This window comes from Callithrix jacchus, chromosome 12 (assembly GCF_049354715.1).
Source record: "Callithrix jacchus isolate 240 chromosome 12, calJac240_pri, whole genome shotgun sequence".
In the NCBI taxonomy this organism is placed as follows: domain Eukaryota; kingdom Metazoa; phylum Chordata; class Mammalia; order Primates; family Cebidae; genus Callithrix; species Callithrix jacchus.
This window is the reverse complement of record NC_133513.1, coordinates 125,407,320-125,429,004: the sequence shown is the minus strand read 5'-3', so window position 1 is coordinate 125,429,004 and position 21,685 is coordinate 125,407,320. Positions and strand designations below refer to the sequence as shown.

The 21,685-nt window shown below is 57.1% G+C and overlaps 1 protein-coding gene across 1 annotated transcript in view; it reads right to left on the bottom strand.

Annotated features, from left to right (window-relative positions):
* JAKMIP3 (Janus kinase and microtubule interacting protein 3) overlaps positions 1-21,685 on the bottom strand; it is a 130,813-nt gene that overhangs the window by 40,522 nt on the left and 68,606 nt on the right. Inside the window, 1 exon segment of the mRNA XM_078346785.1 lies at positions 14,316-14,813. Coding sequence (XP_078202911.1) covers positions 14,316-14,813 — 498 coding nt within the window.

Sequence of the window (21,685 nt, the reverse complement as noted above, 5' to 3'; positions counted from 1 at the left end):
CAGAACACAGTCACACAGGTGGCAGGACACGGGTCTGCAGTTAGCACAGAAACGGCGGCAGCCCTGCCGGGCTCCGGGCTCCGGGCTCCGGGCTCCGGGCTCCGGGCTCTGAAACCGGAAGCAAAAGCCGAGTGTTCTGGACGGACAGCAGGAGCCTGAGGCCCCCGGCTCAGCCGGCTACACCGAGCTGCTGCCAGCAGGAGACCCCTTCCTGATGGGCCCCAGGGTCTGTGTGCTCCGGCACAGCTGAGTGGGGCCACCTGGCATGGCACCCCATTCTGTGCTGTCCCACCGGGGCCCCTGGTGCACACAGGGGTGGTGGTGCCCAGCAGGGTCAGAAGAAGCCACTTCCAGCTCCTGCCTCTGCTGTGGGTTGGACAGAGAGGACACCGCCCAGGTCACCCACACTCTGCCAATAGGAAGGTGCCATGGGCAAGATTCTTCCCTAACACAGGCAGAGGAGACCATGGAGAACAGAAGCCATGGCCTGAAAGCCAGTTCGACCCCTTCCTCAGCCCTGGCCTGCTCCCCAGGGGAGGGCTGTGTGACATGGAGGCACCACTGTGGTCCTTGGGCCTGGCCCTGCCCCTCCATGCTTCTGGGATGGCTGTAAAGCTGGGGCCACACAGCTGTCTTCAGGCAGAGCCACACGGCTTGTTAATCTGGCTGTGAGCCGAAGTCTCCGGGGTGAGAGGAGAGCCCAGGGGTGCGCAGGATGTCTGCCTCGCCAGTGGCTGCGACGGGTCGGTGGCCCTCCCCATCCTCCCTACAACGAAGTGCTTTGCACTCACCCTGAGAAGGGAAGAAGCCCTTCCTTCTGGGGATGCCGCGCCAGCCAGGACTTGGGCGCAGCAGACCCCATGTCCCCGCTCTTCAGACAGACACACTCGACACTGAGCATCGTTATCCTCGGTGCTAGATTTATGAGAAGACGAGGCCTTCGGGGATGAATAACTCAGTGTGAAACATATTTTCAAACAACAGAGCAGAACGGATATCCTGCTACTTTACTTGTTGTTTCAGGTTTAAACCAGCTAATAAATCTGCTGCTGCTGAAATTACCTTGGAAACAAAGAAGTGAGATGTCTAATTAGCCCGGATGGGACATGTGATGAGCTGGACAGAAGAAAAGAAATCCTTAATTGCTAGATCCCCATTTTCTCTGCACACATCGACGCTGAAAGAGGCAGCACGGTCAGACAGTGAGAACAGGGATGGGGTGAACTCGGCGCATTCATCAGCAGCTGTGCCTGTGGCCTGGTGTTTACGCTCTATCTGTTGCCCAGGCTGGAGGGCAGTGGCACCATCTCGGCTCACCGCAACCTCCGCCTCCTGGGTTCAAGCGATTCACCTGCCTCAGCCACCAGAGTAGCTGGGATTATAGGTGTGCGCCACCACGCCTGGCTAATTTTTGTGTTTTTAGTAGAGACGGGCTTTCACCATGTTGGCCAGGCTGGTCTCGATCTCCTGACCTCATGATCCGCCTGCCTCGGCCTCCCAAAGTGCTGGGATTACAGGCATAAGTCACCGCGCCTGGCGGGCTGTTTTCAGCAGCAGGCAGGGCAGGATTTGGGGGGCCTCCCATGCCTGTGCAGACGCTGTACCCCACGCCATTCCCTTCTGACCAGGGTGGGTTGACAGGTGTATAACGGCACCACCACGTGATCCTGGCTCCAGGATGCCAACCCTTCCTACGAGGTTATGCGTGGGGGTGGCACACCTGCCTCCTGTCCTCTGCATCCACACAGACCCGCAGGGGAACAGCCATGCAGCAGACCGAGAGGACTCCCAGGCACAGGATGTTCAAAGCTGAAGCAGACGTCTTGGTAACCAGGCTGTGAGCATCACTCCAAGGCCAGCGTCTTCCACTGCGTCAGACCCAAACTGCCCCACTCACAACCCTAGAGTCAGCTCCACAATGAAGAATTGGAAGCTGTCATAAAACACCCTCCTGGGCACTAAGAACAGGATCTGTAACCCTCACTGGAGCCTCCAGGGGCCCCAGAGTGCCCATCTCCTCTGGGCCCCACACTCTCACCCCAAAGTTCCCATCTACCCAGACCCCCGCACCCTCACCCCAGAGCTCCCATCTCCCGAGAGCTCCCATCTCCCCGGGCCCCACACCCTCACCCGAGTCCTCGAATCTCCACCCCAGAGCTCCTGTCTCCTCCAGGCCTCACACCTGCACCCCAGAGCTCCCGTCTTCCCAGGGCTCCCATCTCCCCAGGGCTCCTGTCTCCCGAGAGCTCCCATATCCCCAGAGCTCCCATCAGGCTCCCATCTCCCCAGTGTTCCCGTCTCCCCAGAGCTCCTGTCTCCCCAGGGCTCCCGTCTCCCCAGAGCTCCCTTCTCCCGAGGGCTCCCGTCTACCCAAAGCTCCCATTGGGTTCCCAGCTCCCCAGAGCTCCTGTCTCCCGAAGGCTCCTGTCTCCCCAGAGATCTCATCTCCCCAGAGCTCCCGTCTCCCCAGAGCCTCCATCAGGCTCCCATCTCCCCAGGGCTCCAGTCTCCCCAGAGCTCCCATTGGGCTCCCATCTCCCATCTCCCCAGGGCTCCCGTCTCCCCTGGGCTCCCATCTCCCCAGAGTGCCCATCTCCCCTGGGCCCCACACCTTCACCCCTTAAGTCCCCAGTCTCTCAGGCCCCCACACCCTCGTCCCATAAACTCCCATCTCCCCAGGCCCCTCATGCACTTACCTCATAAGTTCCCATATTCCTGCCCCTCAGCTCTTCCCCAGGCTCTTCATCCCCTGAACTCCAATCTCCCCACAACCCCCCCATATTCCCATACCCCATGAGCTTCCTCTGCCACCTCCCCCCATGACCCCCACAAACCCCCATAGTCCCACACCCCATGACCCCACAACCCCCCACAGTCCCACACCGTATGACCCACAACTCCCCATACTCCCACACCCCCTGACCCCACAACCCCTCATACTCCCACACCCCATGACCCCACAACCCCCCATACTCCCACACCCCATGACCCAACTCCCCATACTCCCACACCCCATGACCCCACAACCCCCATACTCCCATACCCCATGACCCCACACCCCCCATACTCCCATACCCCATGACCCAACTCCCCATATTCCCACACCCCATGACCCCACAACCCCCCATACTCCTGTACCCCATGACCCCACAACCCTCCATACTCCTGTACCCCATGACCCCACAACCCCCCACAGTCCCACACCCCATGACCCTACAACCCCCCATACTCCCACACCCCATGACCCCACAACCCCAATACTCCCACACCCCATGACCCCACAACCCCCCATACTCCTGTACCCCATGACCCCACAACCCCCATACTCCCACACCCCATGACCCCACAACCCCCATATTCCCACACCCCATGACTTCACAACTCCCCATATTCCCACACCCCATGACCGCACCCCAATTCTCCCACACTCCATGACCCAACAACCCCCCATACTCCCACACCCCATGACCCCACAACCCCTCATACTCCCACACCCCATGACCCCACAACCCCCATATTCCCACACCCCATGACTTCACAACTCCCCATATTCCCACACCCCATGACCCCACAACCCCAATTCTCCCACACCCCATGACCCCACAACCCCCCATACTCCCACACCCCATGACCCTCACAACCTCCCATACTCCCAAACCCCATGACCCAACTCCCCAATACTCCTATACCCCATGACCCCACAATCCCCATACTCCCATACCCCATGACCCCACAACCCCCCATACTCCCACACCACACAAGCTCCCTCTGCTACCTTCCCTGCCCACCATGACCCCTTCACTTCCAGCTGCAGAGGATGCCTGGAAACCAGAGAAGCCCTTGGGACAGTGGTGTCCAGGGCAGGGGTGTGCAGGCTGATGCTGAGGCTGGAGGACAGATGCCCCCCCCACACTGCCCTGACCCGCCTGCACCTGGGCATGCTCTGCACAGAGCCTCTCGGCATGGACCCCCAGGCATGCTCTGCACAGAGTCTCTCAGCATGAGGCCCCCAGGCATGCTCTGCACAGAGCCTCTCGGCACGGACCCCCAGGCGTGCTCTGCACAGAGCCTCTCGGCATGGACCCCCAGGCATGCTCTGCACAGAGTCTCTCAGCATGAGGCCCCCAGGCGTGCTCTGCACAGAGTCTCTCGGCATGGATCCCCAGGCATGCTCTGCACAGAGACTCTCGGCATGGACCCCCAGGCATGCTCTGCACAGAGTCTCTCAGCATGAGGCCCCCAGGCATGCTCTGCACAGAGTCTCTCGGCATGGATCCCCAGGCATGCTCTGCACAGAGACTCTCGGCATGGACCCCCAGGCATGCTCTGCACAGAGTCTCTCAGCATGAGGCCCCCAGGCGTGCTCTGCACAGAGTCTCTCGGCATGGATCCCCAGGCATGCTCTGCACAGAGACTCTCGGCATGGACCCCCAGGCATGCTCTGCACAGAGTCTCTCAGCATGAGGCCCCCAGGCGTGCTCTGCACAGAGTCTCTCGGCATGGACTCCCAGGCATGCTCTGCACAGAGACTCTCGGCACGGACCCCCGAGGCATTCTCTGCACAGAGTCTCTCAGCATGAGGCCCCCAGGCGTGCTCTGCACAGAGCCTCTCGGCACAGACCCCCAGGCATGCTCTGCACAGAGCCTCTCGGCATGGATCCCCAGGCGTGCTCTGCACAGAGCCTCTCGGCATGGATCCCCAGGCGTGCTCTGCACAGAGCCTCTCGGCATGGACCCCCAGGCATGCTCTGCACAGAGACTCTCGGCACGGACCCCCAAGCATGCTCTGCACAGAGACTCTCGGCATGGACCCCCAGGCATGCTCTGCACAGAGACTCTCGGCACGGACCCCCAGGCATGCTCTGCACAGAGACTCTCGGCATGGACCCCCAGGCATGCTCTGCACAGAGCCTCTCGGCATGGATCCCCAGGCGTGCTCTGCACAGAGCCTCTCGGCATGGGTCCCCAGGCATGCTCTGCACAGAGCCTCTCGGCACGGACCCCCGAGGCATTCTCTGCACAGAGCCTCTCAGCATGAGGCCCCCAGGCATGCTCTGCACAGAGCCTCTCTGCATGGGTCCTGGCACACAGTACCACAGCCACCTGTGACAGGTGTCCATAGGCAGATCCCTGAGCCCCCAAGATGAGAATTAGAATCTCTAGGGTGGAGCCTGGGAAGCTGCATTTTACAAGGGCCCCTGCTGACTGTGAAGCCTGTGGACACGATCTAACCACTGCCCCACAGGGCCGAGGCCCCTGAACACGTGTGTCCTGCCACACCCATGAAGGACGCTCACGGCACGTCATCACCCCGAGTGGTCGCTGGCAGCTGTGGCTACTCCCAAGCAGGATGACCGTGCCTCGGTGCTGTAGACAGGCACCTGCTTACAGGGTTGGCCAAGTGCCTGCACCCCCCAGCAGGTCCCCCAACCCGGGGCTCACGGAGCCAGGCAGGACTCCCTCCAAAGGCCGGGCATGTGCAAGGAGCCCTCATGTCTGGTGGGTGTCAGGGTGTCACTCTCACCACCTCTTCCTCCAGGGGGGCCGCACCTCAGGGGAGCCTTCCCTCCACATAAACCCTTGGTTCTATGGGTGGTAACTTGAGCCTACAAATGTGCCTCATGAAACAGAAAAGCCTGCTGCTCCTGGCGGAGGTGCCGGCGGTGAGGAAGGAGCTGTGCTCTGTCTAGGTGAGGCGTGTTGTTCCACCACAAAGCGTCCTGAAAGAGCCTCGTAAGTTCATGAGAGAAGGAAGGAACCCCATCACCAGCTCTCAAGTGCTTAGAATGGGTGGGGGAGCCGGGAAAAAAATACACAGATGAGATACAGAGCCTGGTCCTATTATTCCCTGTGAGAAAGCAGAGACCGGGGAGGATGGCTGGACGGTGTCAGGTGCTGAAGAGGCAGCCAAGCTTCCCTCAGCCTCGGGTGGAGTAGGAGAGCTTGTATGAGGAGGAAAATGTGACATTTTGGGAGCCCAAGGAAAGGAGAGGAGCCTAAGTCCACTGGTGTCCTGGAGACACCAGAAATTACTGCACATCTGAGAATTAACCCTTGGGAATTTTTCTCCAGCAGAATGCCCACGTCCCCCTCAATCATGGAATAATCTGACAACAGCATGAGAAGGTGGCTCCCAAGCCTGCTGGTCTTGTGCTGGAATCACCTAAGCAGTTTTTTGTAAAAGAAAAAAAAAGTACTGATGTCCAGAAACTTCTGGTTCCAGACGTGATAGAGTAGTTGGCATCAGACTCACCCTTCTGCAGTGAACAACTCCAGAGGCTGAACAAGATGCACAGTGTAGGGGCAGGAAGAGGAGGCAAGGAAAGCAGTGTCTCTCAGTCCATAAGCCTGTAGTCAGTGTCTCTCAGCCATGGGCCCCGGACACACAGCGTCACGGCCCCTGCGACAGCTGCCCACAGGCAGATTCCTGAGCCTGTAAATCAGTACCTCTCAGCACGGGGCGGAGAGGGGGAGTGGGGGGCGCCTCCACTAACACTTTCCCTGAGGGCGTTCTCACAACCTCTTTCCTGGGAAACAGCCCAAGCTGCAGAGGCCTATTTTGTTGCAGAAAACCAAGATCAGAATTTGGTTGGGGCTGCTACAGCAGCTGGGATTTGGAGAGCAGAGGAGGGAATGGTAGGAAGGGAATGCCAAAAGGTCTGAGTAAGGATTCCCTCGGGTCCTTGGTCCACTGCCAAGTTGTTCATGTGCAAGGCAGGACTCCCAGACGCCTTGCAGGGGCCAGTTACTGAGAATCTGAACGGTAAGCGGAAACGTGAGTGGGTGCACATTCCTGGGGAACATTGCAATGCAAGCTCTGGCAGAACAGGAGATCATCGTGAATTCTCCGGGCATTTAGTTGAGACCCTGCAAAGGCTACACTCCAGGGGCAGGACGATGTCCTAGGAGTGAACGTTTCATATTAAGAGAAAACAGAAGCAGAACTTCCCTATCAAAGCCTGAAACCTTGGAAGGATCCAGGCAGCCTGCTGGCCAGTAACTGCTCCAATAAAACTCAGCGTTCTGCAGAAAACATAACACGTCACCCACGGTGCCAAGAATATAACAAAAATCACTAGACTCGTGAAGAAGCAGGAACAGTAACCAATGGTGAAGCTAAGTCTATGGCAACAAAACAAAAGATAATGAGAGTTAGTTGGTAAGAACTTAAAAAAGTAATTGTGGTTCATAGAAACAGACCCATAGATGAGGAGGATATTGAAGTCAGCAGATAAGAGCCTTTTAAATCACTGTAATTAACACACAATATTTTTCTCATGAAGGTAGAAAGTGAATAAAATGTCATTCAAATGAGAATTAGGATCTATTTAAAACAGTAAGTAGGCACTCAGAGCTACATACAAGGTCTAAAATTAGAAACTCATTACAAAGGTTTGAAAGCAGAGTGAACACAGTAAAATCACAAGCCCAAAATAAAATGATAGAAAATATCCAACCAAGGTACAAAAGAAAAAAACAGAATAGAGCTCCAGAGAAATGGCAGGTGGTGTCAAAGCGTCTTATATACATGTAATTGGAGTCCCAGAAAGAGAAAGGAGAAGTAATATTCGACTAAATAATGGTGGAGAATTTTCCACATCTGATGAAAGACATCACTTCGGATTCAAGAGTGAGGAGCGAGGTGGGGCTTTGCTGTCCTGAGGCGAGGCATCTGCTCCACCCACCACCCTGCAATCTCCCCTTCGCCCTGTGAACATGCAGGAGAAAGCTGTGCACGTGGCCACCCAGGATGTGACAGGCACTCATATGACGGTCAAGTGTGGGACACTACTCAAATGCGCCTCACAGAAGGACAGGTGACCACGTGGCAATAGTGTGTGGTGTGTGCGGCGTGGCCGGCTGACTCGGCTGTGATGCGCTGGGGTAGACCAAGCAGGAGCGGAAGGAGGGAGCTGCCGGGAGCGGCTGTCCCTACCGGGTCCCACCCCAGCACTGGGTTACAGTGCACACTCGCAGCCCAGATCGTCACACTCTTCCTGCAGATTTGAGCCTGTTCTCTGTAGATGTCTCCTCAGCATCCACAAAATGGAAAGAAAAGCAAACCCTGTTCCCAGGTATCACCCTCCGGAAATTCCGGGTTAGTTCTGCCCTGGGACTGTAAAAGCTCCCGACATTCCCAAACTCGATCCAACACCCAGGGCCGTGGGCAGCTACTCAGGGTGGGGCCTCACCTCAGGGACCCCCTCACCTTCTGCAAGGCAAACACCTACGTGGCAAGGCTCTGGCCCCAGAAGCGGAGAGCGGCTGCGTCTGGCTGTGGGTGGCTGCAAATCACAATCCAGGGTCTTCGGGGAAACCGAAGTGTTGTGTGGGAGCCAGGCTTGGGGCTCAGGGGAAGCGGCCACTGCGCTTGGCAACAACATTGTTGAAGACGCACAAAGGCCCAGACTGTGCGACCCCATGGGAGAGCAAGGGCCTAGCACAAGACCTTGGCCGCTGACCTCACTCCAGCCTCTGGGCGAAAAGCAAGGACAGGCTCCTCCTCCCACCCCCACCACCAAAACAGCACTGGGGGGAAACTGACCTCATTTTTTCAGCCGCATTGTTGTGGGTTTTGACTACTGCTGTACATAGTATTCCACTTTCACTGGCCGTCTAGACAACCCGAGGCGGAGGGACCCATGCGATAAATCGAAGGTCTTTATGGGAAAGAAGAAACCGGCTTTTCCCTGTAATTCTTTGGATTTATGGATTCTTTAAAATTTGAGCTTGTATTTTAGCAAACGCGCTTGAGCGTGCGGTAACTGCAGGCACCCAGACAGCTCTCACAGGCTCCGTGGTGACATGGCACAGATCTGCCACGCGGCTGCTCAGCCCTGTCCTCAGAGGCTGTCACCAGCCAGACACTCGGGCAGGATGGGGCATGTTCGGTCGTCGCAGGGTGGTGAGGAAGCACTGTGGGTGGGAAGTGCCTTGCCCCTTCCACGAATGACTTCAGTGGAAATTTGGCCAAGAAAGCCACTGGGAGCCCAGCTTCTCCAGTGGGGGCCACGTGCAGATGAGGATTTGGCTCCGGAGCCTTCCCAGGCTCCAGGTTCCCTGCTGTACAATTGAGGGGTCTGCACAGTGGAATCATGAGGGCCTGAGATGATGGGCCCTGGGCCAGTGGGTGATTCCTGGGCTTCAGGCATTCTGATGCGTGCAGGGTGTATGTAGAGGCAGCTCTGACCCCAGTGCCGCCCACCATAGCCTGCTGGGCAGGAGAGGGCATCCCTGACCTGTTGGATCACCCGGCTTCTAGCAGCTTCTCTATCAGCCCAGGCCCAGTGCAGCGATGCCCTGGCAGAAGCGACTGTGCTTGTCTGGAGCCTCTGTTGTCTCCATGGCCCCGCCCTGCACGTCCCTCCCGTGTTCCCTCTACCCGGCTTCCCCTCTGAGACTCTGAGTACCACCAGGTGCCACACTTCCAGGCCTGCACTTAGGGTTCCAGGACAAGATGGGGGGCTTGCCTGTTAAAGCTTCCACACTCCAAGAGCAGCTGTGGCCCTGCACACCTGGGCTTCCGCCCCTGCCCAGGTCCAGCCCTGCTGTGTGGCTCCTCCCATCTCTCCCCATCCAGGGCTGGCCAAGGTGCCCAGTGGGTCCCTGAGATGGCAACAGCCTCCCCTTGGCACCCAGGAGCCTTGGCCCAGAAGACCTACAGTCAGGCTGGTGCCTGGGCCAAGGCTGGGGTGCCAGGGCAGGGGGCCCCCAACAGCCAGGGAGCCGACCAGGGGATGAGGCAGCCTCTGACTCTGGGCCTTTGTGGGAACGGGCTTCATCTTGTTGAAATCCAGCCAACACACGTTTATCAAAAACCTATCCCAGGTGCTGGGGACTGAGTAGTGAACGAAGCAAACCCAAGGTAAAGACAGGAGGCTTTGCTGGCCAGAGCCAGGGAGGGAGAACCTGGAGGCACGCGGCGCATTTTGGGAAGAGCAGAGGGTGGTCCTTGGTGTGTGCTGAACACCCAGGACTCTCTCAGACCCTCCCTCCCTCACCAGCCCTGCCAGACGTGACTGTCCTCGGGGTGGACCGTGGTGGGACGGGTTCCACCCATGGGGGCTGCGCCCACAGAGCACACCCTTGCCGGGGCTGTGGCCACAGCTGTGGTCATTAGTAGACGTGGGAGGCACGGAAAGCCCAGCTCCCACAGCGTCCTGGTCTGGCTGGCCCCATCCACAGTGCCCCTCCCCAGGACTCAGACATCACCCTCCTGGGGCCACAGCCATGTGCCCACACCCCGGGGCGGGAGCCAGCATGGGACGGCTTGCGAGGGAGCAGTGTCTGACTGTCAGCAAAGACTGATTCCTCCCAGAAGCTAGCGCTCCCTGACCCGCTGTGTCCTCCCCCAGAGCCCAGCCAGGCCGAGCATCTCACACCAGGATGTTCTGAGACGTGGGTACCAGCTGGTGCTTTGGCCACAGAAACAGCAAAATGTTCACCCGATGTTAGGGACCAATGCTGTGCAGTATTTTCAGCCATGATAGTCGCTGAGGTCTCTTACTGGGAGACCCCGAGGCCTCCGCGGCCTGCCCAGCCTTGCTGGGGCCTTGTAAGCTGGGCTGGCAGCTGCCCTGGAACCTGGGAAGGACATTCCTGTAGCCTGCAGCTCCTGCCAGGCCCAGGAGACCACTGTCCTGCCCCTCGCCAAAGGCCCAGCAGTGCCTTACACCTCCAGCCCACTGGCTCTGCTGACACTCGGGGCAGGGCCCTGCCTCTGGACCCCCCCACTCACCCAGCCTGCCTCTTCTCTCAGCCAGACCCAGTCCTCAGACGTCCCCAGTCCTCTGGGGCTGGGTCTCCTTCCTCTCACTTTTCTGCTCCAGCCCTATTTCAAGGCTCTCTCTGGGCAGCTTCCACCCCAGGCCTCTCCATCCTCACGAAGTTGCTCCTCGACCCAAGGCTAGACGCCACGCTGTGCCACAGTCCCTGCAGCTGGAGTGGCCGCACACCTGCCCGGCTCTCCCTGCCCCTCCACCTCACGCCTGAACTCCAGACTCTCCCTCATGGCCAGGCCTGGGGACTGAACTCCATACTCTCCCTCACGGCCGGGCCCGGGGACTGAACTCCATACTCTCCCTCACGGCCGGGCCCGGGGACTGAACTCCAGACTCTCCCTCACGGCCGGGCCCGGGGACTGAACTCCATACTCTCCCTCACGGTCGGGCCCGGGGACTGAACTCCAGACTCTCCCTCACGGTCGGGCCCGGGGACTGAACTCCAGACTCTCCCTCACGGCCGGGCCTGGGGAGCTGCCCCTCACGTCACCTCTCTCATAAATGACGGCCTTAAAGGAGAAGATTTGAGGTTCTGCCGCCCTTGTCAGTTCTGCAAGAAAGCCCCACTGGGACGGGGTGCCCAGGAAGAAAGGGTCCTGCTGGCTGGATTCCTGGTGCCACCAGAAGCTCTATCGCCACAGCTATCGCCCTCAGGGCACCTCCTGTGCTCTGGGTGTGCCCAGCCAAGTACTCCCTGGGATTTTCATTATTTCATTTAAATTGCACAAAACCAGGATCTAGACAGATAGATGTCTGGGCTCTGGGATGGGCGCCGAGGGTGAACTGACAGGAGCAGTGCCCCTCGTGAGGAAGGGCATCCCAGCAGCTGTGTGGACCAGACTGGGCTCCAACAGCCAGGCCTGGGGGAAGGGCTGAGTCGCCGCGCATGGGAGGTGCGCCCCCAGCCAACCCGCCCCCACAGGACCCAGGCAGGCCCGAGGTCCTGGATGTTGGTGGTGGGGCTCTCACGGGCAGCCCTGGTCTCACCACCTAAAGGGCGTCTCTGTGTTTAAACATAGAAACGATAAATAAAGGCAAGGTCCCAAATCTATGGATTCTGTAGGGAAAACCAAAGACTTTGAAACAGGCCAGAGAAGATTCTGACTGTCCTTGCATTAGAATGCCAGGGCCCTGGGGACGAGCTGAGCCCTGCGGCCTGTGCCTTCATCCCTGACTCAGCTGTTCTATGACTCCACGGAAAGAAAGTTAAACTTGGAGAAGGGTGTGAGCAAAGCACTCCTCTCCTGGGCACAGATGGAGGTGACTCTGCTCATGGGAATGCCGATGGCTTTTGTCAGGCAGGGAGCGTGACTCTGTGGGTCAAACCCTCGTTTGAATTGGTTGTAAATCTTGTTTCCTCATTAATTAATGAGCTAAGGAAATCTTTGGCATGTATTCGCTGCATATCTGTATGAGAATCATTATACTCTCCGTTAACATTTATCCTTGAATGGTTTGGTTAAAAATCCCCCAGTTTTAAGTTTTCTTATCTAGAGAAAAGATGATTCTGAAATTTATGTGGAGTTATAGAGGGCCAAGAAGAGGCAGGTCATTCTTGAAGGCGAACAAGGTGGGAGAAGGTGCTATGCCAGAAATGAGGGCTTTTTACAGAGCGAGGATCATTTCCAAAAAGTAGGGTGGAGGAGGGAGTGACGATCAGACACGCCAGGAAGCCCACTCCCGTGAGGACATGTGGATCCGGCAGAGGCGCTGTGGGTGGGGGCGACCTTTTAAGGAAGGGCTGCTACGGACTAAGTACGCAAGACAAAACTATCGAAGGTTTAAAGATGAAGCTTCGTGACTTCAGGATCAAAAGATTTCCTAAACAAGACACAGTGAGTACCCAGCCTAAAGGGAGAGAGAACACATTAGACTGATTTACTTTAAAATAAGACCTTAGACCATAACATGATGCCCTTGAGTTGAGAAAGGAAAACCCACAGAACGGGGAAAACGCCTGTGTTGCGCTCTGAGTTTTAGGGTCTGCCTGCCCCTGCCTGCAGAGAGGTCAGGTGGGGATGGGAGTGAAGAAACAGGCTGGAGGCTGCTTTCGAAAACCTGCAATAAAACCCAGAGGAATCAGCTCGAGGAGTTGCCAGCAGCTGCCTCGGGGGCTCACATCATGGCTGAGAGGAGACGGCGGGGAACCGCTGGTTTCTGTTTGTTACCAGCCTTTACTTAAGGAGAAAGCTGTCTTCCTCTACTGAGAACATCAAATCCAACCAGACACGTGAAAGGGCCACGTGGCACTGGGCAGTGGCAACCGCCTGTCCCTCCCACCTTCCCAGGACGGCAGCAGCCACTTCCTTCCTCCCCACACAGAAAAGCAAGCACTGTGGCATTCCAGGAGAGTGCCCGGTTCTTACCAGGGATGGCTCGGGACAGGGGAAAGGGGTGTAGGGGAGGTTGGAACAAGGACCACTTTGGAAAGGCACGTTTGGGGGCACCTGTGTGTATGCCACGGCAAGGTCAAAGTTACCCCACAGTGGCCGGCTCTCCCTTCCTGGCTGTGGGCGCAGAGAGTGGCTGCCCGTCTCTGGGAGTACACGTGCTGGCACAGCCTGGAGGCCATCCCTGGAGACCAGGGACCCCAGGACTCAGGCAGAGGGAGCTGCCCCAGGTGCCCGGCGACACATGTGGCAAGACCACTGCATCCCACCAAGGTGCCTGGGAATCCGGGTCCTGATGAGGCATAGGGCTGGGGTGCACACCTCTCAGAGTGCCATTCCCCCAAAATCATGGGACGGTCTCCACTCCAAAGGACAAGGGGCATCGGGTGCAATCAGTCCCTTGCAGTCTCTGGACATTCTCTTCAGCTGAACACTGGGTCTTTGAGAACACAGACTTCCCTGGTGCCTGGCATGGGGTGCCTGGGTCTTTGGAGCTATCAGGATGCAGCAGGTGCAGGTGCCAGTGTTAGACCTTACCGACCCACAAAACTGGCAGCTCCTCTGCTCCACCTCAAGTGCAATGCTTTGGCAGAAATGGGCGCCTCAGGGCGGTGGGGGCCATCACTGCCCCCACCCCGCACTGCTGCCTCCTGGTCTCCCCTCTCTGGATCCAGTGAGTTCAACTGGAGAATCACCAGAGAATTCCCTGAGTCCCCCTGTGAGGACGTGTGGAACTCCTGCCGTGAAACACTGAGCCCCGCCTTGCGTCAGGTGTGACCCGGACACTAAGAGGAGGCATCGGTGAACCCTGCAGTGGGGATGGGTGGTACTAACTTGTAGGTTTCTTGCTCTGGTGCAAGTTACAAAAGGAAGTAGAGCTGGTGCTTGATGAGAAGGGGAGGTGGGAGTCTGGTCTGCCCTGTGGGGCTGACAGTGCGTCTGAACCTTTTCAAGTGGTCTCATGAATTTGGGGTCCTCAAAACCAACAGGGGTGGCATGAGGAGCCTGTGCTGAGAGTGCTGTGGGAGGTGAAGCCAGAGCCACCCAGGTGCTGCCCGTGTGCTCCTGAGCCCACACCCGCCCCCTTGCCCCCTGCCCATCCCTGTGCCCCACACCCGCCCCGTGCCCACGCCCGCCCACGTACCAGCCTGCGGATCTCCCGTTCGCACTCCTTCTTGATGCGGCTGATCTCCTCCTGGTGCAGGTGGTACACGCTGCGGATCTCTGCCGCCTTGATCTTGTCCGCCCGGATCACCAGCGTCAGCGCCTCCTCCACCTGCCTCTTGGCACCCTTGAGCTCAGAGATCTCCTGCTGCATCTTGACCTTCTCCACCTCGAAGCCCTTCTTGGCCTCCTCCTTGGCCTCGGACAGCAGCACGGTCTTGACCTTGTCGGGGCCACCGTCCCGCAGGGCACTGAGCAGCGCCTGCAGCCGCTGGTTCTCATTGTCCTTGATCTTGATGACCCTGAGCAGCTCAGCCTCGTGCTGCCGAAGCAGCGCCTCACGCACGGCCTGCAGCTCCTTCATCTTCTCCTCGTGCAGCTTCGTCTTCAGCTCCGTGAGCAGGACCGCGGTCTTGTGCTGCTCATGCTCGCGCACCTGCCTCAGCTCCTGGTTCTTCTCACGTTCCACTTTGCTGACCTGAAAAATAACAGTGAGAACGAGTGTGGCAGGAGCTCCGGCCATGCACACGCTCACAACAGAATGTGCATTTGGAGGGCGGCTTCCACAATGCACACGCTCACACCTGAATGCGCATTTGGAGGGCGGCTTCCACAATGCACACGCTCACACCTGAATGCGCATTTGGAGGGCGGCTTCCACAATGCACACGCTCACACCTGAATGCGCATTTGGAGGGCGGCTTCCACAATGCACACGCTCACACCTGAATGCGCATTTGGAGGGTGGCTTCCACAAAGCACACGCTCACACCTGAATGCGCATTTGGAGGGTGGCTTCCACAATGCACATGCTCACACCTGAATGAGCATTTGGAGGGCGGGTTCCACAATGCACACGTTCACACCTGAATGCGCATCTGGAGGGCGGGTTCCACAATGCACACGCTCACACCTGAATGCGCATTTGGAGGGCGGCTTCCACAATGCACACACTCACAACGGAATGCGCATTTGGAGGGCGGCTTCCACAATGCACACGCTCACAACGGAATGCGCATTTGGAGGGCGGCTTCCACAATGCACACACTCACACCTGAATGCGCATTTGGAGGGTGGGTTCCACAATGCACACGCTCACACCTGAATGTGCATTTGGAGGGGATCTCCCGCCATGTACACACTCACACCTGAATGTGCATTTGGGGAAGATTTTTCTGAAACTTGGGGGTTATCCTCTATTATGGAATTACCCCTTAACACTGCTACTAAAACCTGCAATCAAACCTGGGCTGTGGGATCCGCAGGAGAACCCTCAGAGGGGACACCCAGTCTGGAAAGTGAGACCGCAGACACAGTCACGGAAGACTTCCACGGAAGTCTGTGCACCTAATCCAGGATCAGGCCACACAGGGAGGCAAGACCGTCACTGCCCAGGTGAACCCACAAGGAAAGGGGGCACTCTTCCCCTCAGACACAGCCCCACGAGGAGTAGGTGGGGCTGCACAGAGTGGGGATGGGGCCACACCCTGCGGTGTCCTCAGGCAGCTCCCGCCCCGTTCCCTGCGTCCTCACCCACACGCAGGAGCTACACTTGAGTCCCATGATGTTCTCAGCAAACCGGGAAACAAATCTGAGCTGCTGAGCCCTGGGTGATGCCTGAGCTCTAGGTTCTGGGGAACATGGGGACTGACTCTAGGCCGTTCGTCTTCATCCAGATGCTTAAACCTTTGTCCACAGTTAACCATCCACAGGCTGGCGTGTGGTGGGTTCTCAGAGTCCATTCACGGGGTGAGAAAGTGGCTGAAATCTAGATTTGCCCTGGGTCTACAGTGGCACCCTGGCCCCCTTCCCCGCCGTCTCGGGGCTCTGATGCCCCCACCCAGCTGGACTCCTGACCCCTTTGTAGCAGTTAAGCCCCTGTGAGACTGCTCTCGTGGCTCAGGGCTCCCGTTCACCTGGCTGCCCCATGCTCCCCACAGCCCCCATCTTCTGGCCTCACAATTCTGGGGTGCACCCACAGCCCCTGCCCTCTTCCCTCTGATCCTTTCTGGGCCTCCAAGGCCATCAGATGCTAGCTCTCATCACTGGCCCAGCCCTCTCTCTGGAGCTCCGGGGACCAGGCCATGGTGACTGAGGGTCCTGTGTCCTGCGTGCCAGGGGCTAGCCTGTGAAGCTGCCTCTCCAGGACCCCTACTCTCTGGCTTCTCTTGGGTCCAGTGGGTGGCCACAGTAGGACACAGGGACCATGACCACATGGACACCCACTGCTAGGCCCAGGAGCTCCATCTGCAGTCCTCATTTCCGTTGGGAGGTGGCCCCGTTCTCCACGCCCCATCTCTCCTAACAGACACCCTCCTCGTCCCTACAGACGCAGTATGGAGTCAGCTGTGCCCCCATTGGCCCCAGCTCTCCCACCTCCCCTGCCTACTTCAAGAAACAGCCCCTGGGTGACCTCTCAGCCATGCCCTGGGCGTCATCTGCTTCCTGCCAGGACCTGAGGAATACAGCCATGCAAGGGGCATTTCACGTCTCATCTGTCCCAGCAGAGCTCTCCACAGCAGCCCCGCTCCTGGGAAACCGCCCCTCTCAGCCAGAGCTGCTGCTCTGGCTCCCATCCTTCCCAACATCCCACCCCCAACTGTCAGCAAACCTGCCAGTTCCCACCGTGGGTGCCTCCCAAGCCTGCCACCTGCTCTCCTGCCCAGGGTCATGTCCTCTTCCAACCCACCTCCCCAAGCTCTTCTCCACAGAAGAGGGGTTCTGTGGAGCAGAAAGCTCAATGCTTCAGCCCCCGGGGGACCCGCAGGTGTGCTTAGAGTACAAGCAGGATCCTCAAAGGAACCACAGGACCTCACACCACACACACACAGGCACACACCACACACATGCAGGTACACACACGCAGGCACACACCACATACACGCCAGCACACAACATGCAGGCACACACGACACACACACAGGCACACATGACAAACATGCAGGCACACACCACACACATGCCTCCCCACACTCACACTCATATACACACATGCCCCCACAGACACACACATACACATGTACATACATGCCCCCATATACACGCACACATGTACACACATGCAGAGGTGTGTGCACACACATAATGGGGCTTGGCAACCTTGTGGTTTAGGCTACTGTGGGGCTCTGACATACGTGAATGGGAAAAAAGTTGTTTCTGAAACATCCACTAACTCTGCTTCTGAAGGTGTGGAGGGCGACACCTCCTTCCCCTCACATCTGCCCAGATTGGGTCACATTTTGTGAGGCCCAACGTGCTTTTCCGCCAGTTCAAAACCAACGCCACCCTGATCTATGGGACATCAGGTGTCTCTGTGCGTTTCTAACGGATGCCCCAGCCCTCCCCTCAACCATGGGCCTGAGCAGCCACACTGGTGTGACCCTGTCCAGCTGCAGGAGTGAAGTGGGGGTGAAGCAGGGGTGACCCAGGGGGAAACCAAGACGGAAGCCAACAGGTAGCCACAGGCCTGGCCACCCTTCAGGAGGGGTACAGTCCAGACAGCATCAGAACAGACCCTGGAGGGTGGACAAGAGCTGGGGCGTGGACACCAGCCAGGCCCCAAGGCCACCCTTTCCAGTGGACAGGGCCCAGTGCAGCTGGCCGGCCCAGCCTGGCCACCCTGGATGGCTCTGTCCTATGCCTAGAAACAAGGTCACCCAGCTGGTTGTGGGGGGTCATGCCTGTAATCCCAGCACTCTGGGAGGCCAAGGCAGGTGGATCTCAGGGTCAGAAGATAGAGACTATCCCGCCTAACATGGTGAAACCCGTTTCTACTAAAAATACAAAAAAATTAGCAGGGTGTGGTGGCACATGCCTGTAGTCCCAGCTACTTGGGAGGCTGAGAGGAGAATCGCTTGAACCCGGGAGGCAGAGGTTGCAGTGAGCCGAGATTGCACCATTGCACTCCAGCCCTAGTGACAGAGCAAGACTCCTTCTCAAAAAAAAAAAAAAAAGAAATGCGGGCACCCACGTCACCTGCAGACCGGTGTTTCAGTGGTGACAGGCACCACTGTGCTCCCTCCCTGGGTCAAGATCAGCTTCAACCCTCAGGCCAGACCCGGATGTCACAATGATGGACCATGCCCCGCTCGTTCAGGTGAGATCCAATGACCAGCACAGACTGGCACAAAGCCAACGCCCCCAGGACAGGTGACCACGATACAGTCTTGACCAGGCCTCAGCTGAGTGGGAAGTCCTGCAGGACGCTCAAGGCAGCAGGCACCGTTCAGGCAAACCCAAGGTCACCCTCGAATCTGCAACTCACTGAAAGGTTTCATTGAGAATTACTGGCATCTAAATCAAAGGTATGTCCCAGGAATTGAGATTGTGTTGTTACTGTTTTAAACTGCAGAGAAAAGGCACTTCTACTGAGCAACAAAATAGCCCAGCAAGGGCCTGTCTGGGGTTGGGGACACACTGCGGGGGTCCTGCATTCGGACCCCAGTGCCGGGACCCCTTGCCCGCCGTGGCCAGGCTGCGCTGCCAAGGGCTTTGCCCTCCCGCTCCTTGGAGCTGCCCAATGCCCACTTACAGCAGGACACGGCCATACTCATTTATGATGTGGCCACATGTTCACGGCTCCAGTGGGAGCTGGAGGACTGCTCAGCTCTCAGGACTGACAGGGTTGACAGAATCTTAAATGAAATGGCAAAGATCCTTTCATTTTTTTTTCGTGAGTAACTTAGTCAAGCCACGTTTCCACCAGAAATGACATTTTTCTCTATAGTCATTTCCAGAGAAACGATCTTCCGCTAACCTCCGACAATTGCTTTAGAACTGTGGGTCCTCTTTGAGACAACTACGACTTCCTGTACGCGCATGGCAAAAGCTGGAGGGCCACACCGACCTCCTCTGCCAGGCCTGTCCCGCTGGCACCGAGTCACACAGCAAGTCAACAGCTCTGATTTAAACCAGCCATAATTTCCCGAGGTCACTCCAGGAGAATGCAGAAAACTGGGGTGCAAGACCAAGGCTGTGGCGCCTAGAAGGGCCTGGATGAGAGCAGCTGGGCTGACAAGCGGCTGTGGAGTGCAAGACCAAGGCTGTGGCGCCTAGAAGGGCCCGGATGAGAGCAGCCGGGCTGACAAGCGGCTGTGGAGTGCAAGACCAAGGCTGTGGCGCCTAGAAGGGCCCAGATGAGAGCAGCCGGGCTGACAAGCGGCTGTGGAGTGCAAGACCAAGGCTGTGGCACCTAGAAGGGCCCGGATGAGAGCAGCTGGGCTGACAAAAGCTGTGCTGAGGCCTCCTCTGGGCTGCTGGTGGGTTCCCAGTCCATCAGTAGCAGGGGCCCAGAGTGCCCCTCTGATCACAGAAGCGTACCACCAGCATGACCCCTAACAGTGATCTCAGTGACCTGCCAGGGTGGCCTCCAGCCGTGATCGCAGTGACCACCAGGGTGACCTCTAGCTGTGACCCACCACATGACTTCCAGCCGTGATCTCAATGCCTGCCAGGGTGACTTCCAGCCGTGACCGCGGTGCCCGCCAGTGCTGGAGCTGATTCCAGAGCTGCGGAGCATGACCGTGCTCGGCACTAATTTGAACAGGTTGGCGTTTGGCAGCTCGGGGAAGTGTGTTTGGAATCGGAGCTGCACCAGCTAACACTTCATGCACAGTTCACCCTGGCCTGCGTCTCGGCAGCCTATCCACACTTTGCCCACACCCTGGAAAAAGATGTATTCATCAGATTTGGTTGAATGAAGAAATGAATACATTGAGGAACACTTGATTCAAATATTTGTTTAAATCACTGCATTTCTGTAAATCATCAGCAAATAGGAATGAAAATATCAAAAGTACCGTTTATGAATATGTGCTAGAAAACACGCCCAGGACCTCTATGCTGAAAACTACCAAGTGCTACTGACAGAAATTTAAAAGTGTTTAAATAAACAGAAGAATATATCACAGACATCGACCCAAAGACTCAATATTATAAACATGTTTATTTTCCCCAAATTGATCTATAGATTCAATGCAATTCAATGCATAGAAGCTTTTACCAAAAAATGCAAATCTCCAAATGGATTATAAACTGTAGCTGGAAATGCAAAGAACCAACACAGAAGAGAATCCAAAGCAGACTCTCGGGAAGCCAGTGCCACTAGCAGTCAAATTAGCTGTCTGGGCACCGTGCCTCATCCTGTGATCCCAGTACTTTGGGAGGCAGAGGCAGGAGGATGGCGTGAGGAGTTCAACACCAGCCTGGGCAACACAGCGAGACCCCGTCTGTACAAAAAAAATAAATCTAAAAATTAGCCAGGTGTGGTGGTGCATGCCTGTAGTCCCAGCTACTCGGGAGGATGAAGTGGAAGGATTGCTTGAGCCGGGGGTAGAGGCTGCAGTGAGCTGTGATCACCACTGCACTCTAGCCTGGGTGACAGAGTGAGACCCTGTCTCAAAAATAAGTAAACTTCTGCCACGCTACACAGAAGCAACCACCATTCATTTTCTTCTCATGAGTCTAGAGGTCAGCTGGAGTCAGGTGGCCAGGCTGGGCTCAGTGGGGAGCACGTGGCACTCTTCCTGAGACTGGCGGCTAGTCTCGACATAGCCTCCTCCAGGAGGTGACAGAGGTGGAGGAGTAAGCAGGGGACGCAGGGCTGGGCTCTGGCCTGGCCCAGGTCAGGCTGCACTGGCCAGAACAAAGCCAAGATCTGCAAAGTCACACGGTACGGGCGCCCTCCCGGGAGGGGCAGAGGACCGGCCAGTGATGCTGTCTGCAACACAGGCTCACACACGCGGCCACGGATTTAGTGTAAAAGTGAAACTGCAGTGCAGTGGGTAAAGCCTGTTTACGTAAATGGTGCTGAGGAGGGAGACCCAGGCATTTGGGATTCCCTCCCCCTCTGTCATCCACTGTGCATGAGAGAGAGAGCAGGCCAGCTGGCGCCTCCTGAATCTCCTTCCTGAAAACAACAGGCTAGGCCTTGGGGAAACTCTCCAGAAAGCACTATTTTTACTTAAAACAAGGTCTAACCAGAAACCTTTTCACATGTGAGTCCTAAAACTGTGAACCTAAGATTCTTCCACGTGTAACATCTAAAGTATAAGCCTATATAAAGGCTGAACCTCCCTTTGTTCGACGAGCTTGGCTGTTAGGCACCTATGCCACATTGCTCCCAGCTGAAATAAATTCCTTCCTCCTGTATTCAGTGTCTGAGAGATCCTTTCCCACGGCCGCTCCTGCTACAGTGCCAGGCCCATCTCATATCCACGTTCATGCCCTACTCACATCCTGTGCCAGAATCAATCCCAGCGTGTTTCCGACATAAAACTGAAGGGCAAAACACCACATCTGCTAGAAGAAAAGCTGGGAACCTGTCTCTGTGACCAGGGTACAAGCAACACT